The 2,216-nt window shown below is 52.8% G+C and overlaps 1 protein-coding gene across 1 annotated transcript; it reads left to right on the top strand.

Annotated features, from left to right (window-relative positions):
• The first annotated feature begins 447 nt into the window (after window positions 1-447).
• LOC136551420 (cis-prenyltransferase 4, chloroplastic-like) lies at window positions 448-1,944 on the top strand. Its single transcript, XM_066542972.1, has 2 exons — window positions 448-979; window positions 1,097-1,944. Exons 1-2 carry the CDS (start codon window positions 605-607, stop codon window positions 1,616-1,618), a joined length of 897 nt encoding a protein of 298 aa, XP_066399069.1. The 5' UTR covers window positions 448-604; the 3' UTR covers window positions 1,619-1,944.
• Window positions 1,945-2,216: the final 272 nt, after the last annotated feature.

Below are 2,216 nucleotides of genomic sequence, written 5' to 3'. Positions count from 1 at the left end.
TCTTAGATACTTCAATATATATAACACTAATGAAGTTTGTTCAGTAAAGAATCATATATGTGAAAACTTGATGTATCTAAAAATTTTTTACAGAAAAAACTATGGTCAAAATTGCTACAGTAAAAATTCGTTGATAAGTAAACGAAAATGGAGGTAGTATTTTTTTCCTTGAAAGATGTCGGCAAAAACAGTATTCCGTCTGTCCTAAATTTAGTGATGTTTTTTTTTTTACTTTTAAATATCTTATTTGACCGTTTGTCTTATTCAAATTTTTTATATAAATATTATCTATTTTGTTATGACTTATTTTATCATTAGAGATGATTTAATAATAATTTATTTATTTTATAATTCACTTAAAAATTTTGAGTATTTTTTTAATAAGACAACCGGTCAAATAAGATGTCTGACATCTTGGGACAGATGGAGTAGACCAGAGCTGTGCAGTCGACGCCATAAATTCGTTCCATGGAGCTGTTTGGCACACGGGCACAGAGAGCCACGTTTGTGCGTACCGCGTACGTGAGAGGTAGCCAACTCCATCCAAAAGGCCGATCGAAGGCGCGGCGCCCTGCCTAGACGGAGTGACGGACGTACACGGATCATGATGCTGCTCTCACACTCTTCGTCTGCTACTACCACCACCCGCGGGCTAGCAGCAGCGCCGCCGCCGGCTCGCTCCCGGCGGGCGCGCCTCCTGCCTCCACGCGCGCGGGTCGACACGACGGGCGTTAGCGCGGACCGCCCTGCCGAGGCGCTTCTCCTCCAGAGCGGGCTGCGCCCGGAGTCGCTGCCGCGGCACGTCGCGGTAGTGATGGACGGGAACTCGCGGTGGGCGCGCGCGCGGGGGCTGACGCCCGCGGACGGCCACAAGGCCGGGGGCCGCAACCTGGAGCGGATCGTGGGGCTCTCGCGCGCCTGGGGCATCCGCGCGCTCACCGCCTTCGTCTGCTCCCGCGAGAACTTGAGCCGCCCCAAGGCACGCCCGCCGCCACCTTCGCTTGCTCTCTCTTTTCAAAAACTTGCGTATACACATATATTTCGCGGACGAGCCTGACGCGCACGGTTCTTCTTGTTTTCTCGATCGTCTCTGCAGGCCGAGGTCGACTACATGATGGGTTTGTCCGAGTGGCTGATAGGCGATAACATCGACAAGCTCTCAAGGCAGGGGATCCGGCTGCAGGTGATCGGCGACACCTCAAAGATGTCAGGCTCTCTGCGGAGCGCGGCGGTGCAAGCCGACGAGGCGACGAGGCACAACTCGCAGCTGCACGTGATGCTGGCGATCTGCTACAGCGGGCGATGGGACATGGTCCAGGCGTGCCGGGAGCTCGCCCGGGAGGCGCAGGCGAACCGGCTCAGCCCGGACGACATCGACGAGTCGCTGGTCGCCGGCAAGCTCGCGACGAGCGCCGCCGGCGAGTTCTCGTGCCCTGACCTGGTCATCAGAACCAGCGGCGAGCTGAGGCTCAGCAACTTCCTGCTGTGGCAGTCGGCGTACTCAGAGTTCTTCTTCACCGACAAGATGTGGCCGGACTTTGGGGAGGCTGAGTACCTGGAAGCGTTGCGCTCCTTCCAGGGCAGAGATCGGCGCTTCGGTCAATCAAAACTACTCTAGCTCCGTCGCTCCGAACCACAAAAGGTGTCGGTGTCGCGTGTAATAGGCAGCATTTGTTCAATGAACACGTGACTTTGTATGGGAAAAGCAGAATCACATCAACCGGTTGTTTCTGTCCTCAACAGGAGAGATTTTACAGCCGTTAGATCTTTGTCCGCCATCATTTCTATCCTTCGGATCCAGTTACCGTCTGGGTGCTGCTGGTTTGTCTGTGTTGTGCCATTGACAAGGCACTGGTGAGCCTCACCTCAACTGTACGCTAACCCGAGCTGCTATTCATTGTTTTGGCTTCTACCAAAATTATCCCAAACTAGTACACCAGGCGCGCCCTCGCATGCGAGGCGGAAATGTATCCATCATGTATGTTATATAAGGAAGCTGGAACATTAGTTTTTATGTAGGTCGGAGCATTTGCATGAGAAATATTTAACAGTGTATTTACAAGCAGGATGGGTATATATTTTACATAATGAGACTACTTAAGTCTAGCGATGGCATAGGCGGTACTTTATACCTTGCATAATAGCGCTGGGGCCGTGGCCTAGCTGCCGCGTGGGGCCTAGCCGCCCCGGGGAGGTAGCGCCGGCCACGCAACGCC

This window comes from Miscanthus floridulus, chromosome 4 (genome assembly GCF_019320115.1).
Source record: "Miscanthus floridulus cultivar M001 chromosome 4, ASM1932011v1, whole genome shotgun sequence".
In the NCBI taxonomy this organism is placed as follows: Eukaryota; Viridiplantae; Streptophyta; class Magnoliopsida; order Poales; family Poaceae; genus Miscanthus; species Miscanthus floridulus.
The sequence above is the reverse complement of the archived record's forward strand: the minus strand, read 5'-3'. Positions and strand labels throughout refer to the sequence as shown.

What these genes read in the sequence shown, in the direction of transcription:
- LOC136551420 (XM_066542972.1), top strand. Translation starts at nt 605, where the DNA reads ATGATGCTGCTCTCACACTCTTCGTCTGCTACTACCACCACCCGCGGG. An exon ending in AGAACTTGAGCCGCCCCAAG is followed by an intron (nt 980 to 1,096) that starts GCACGCCCGCCG and finishes TCGTCTCTGCAG; the next exon opens with GCCGAGGTCGACTACATGAT.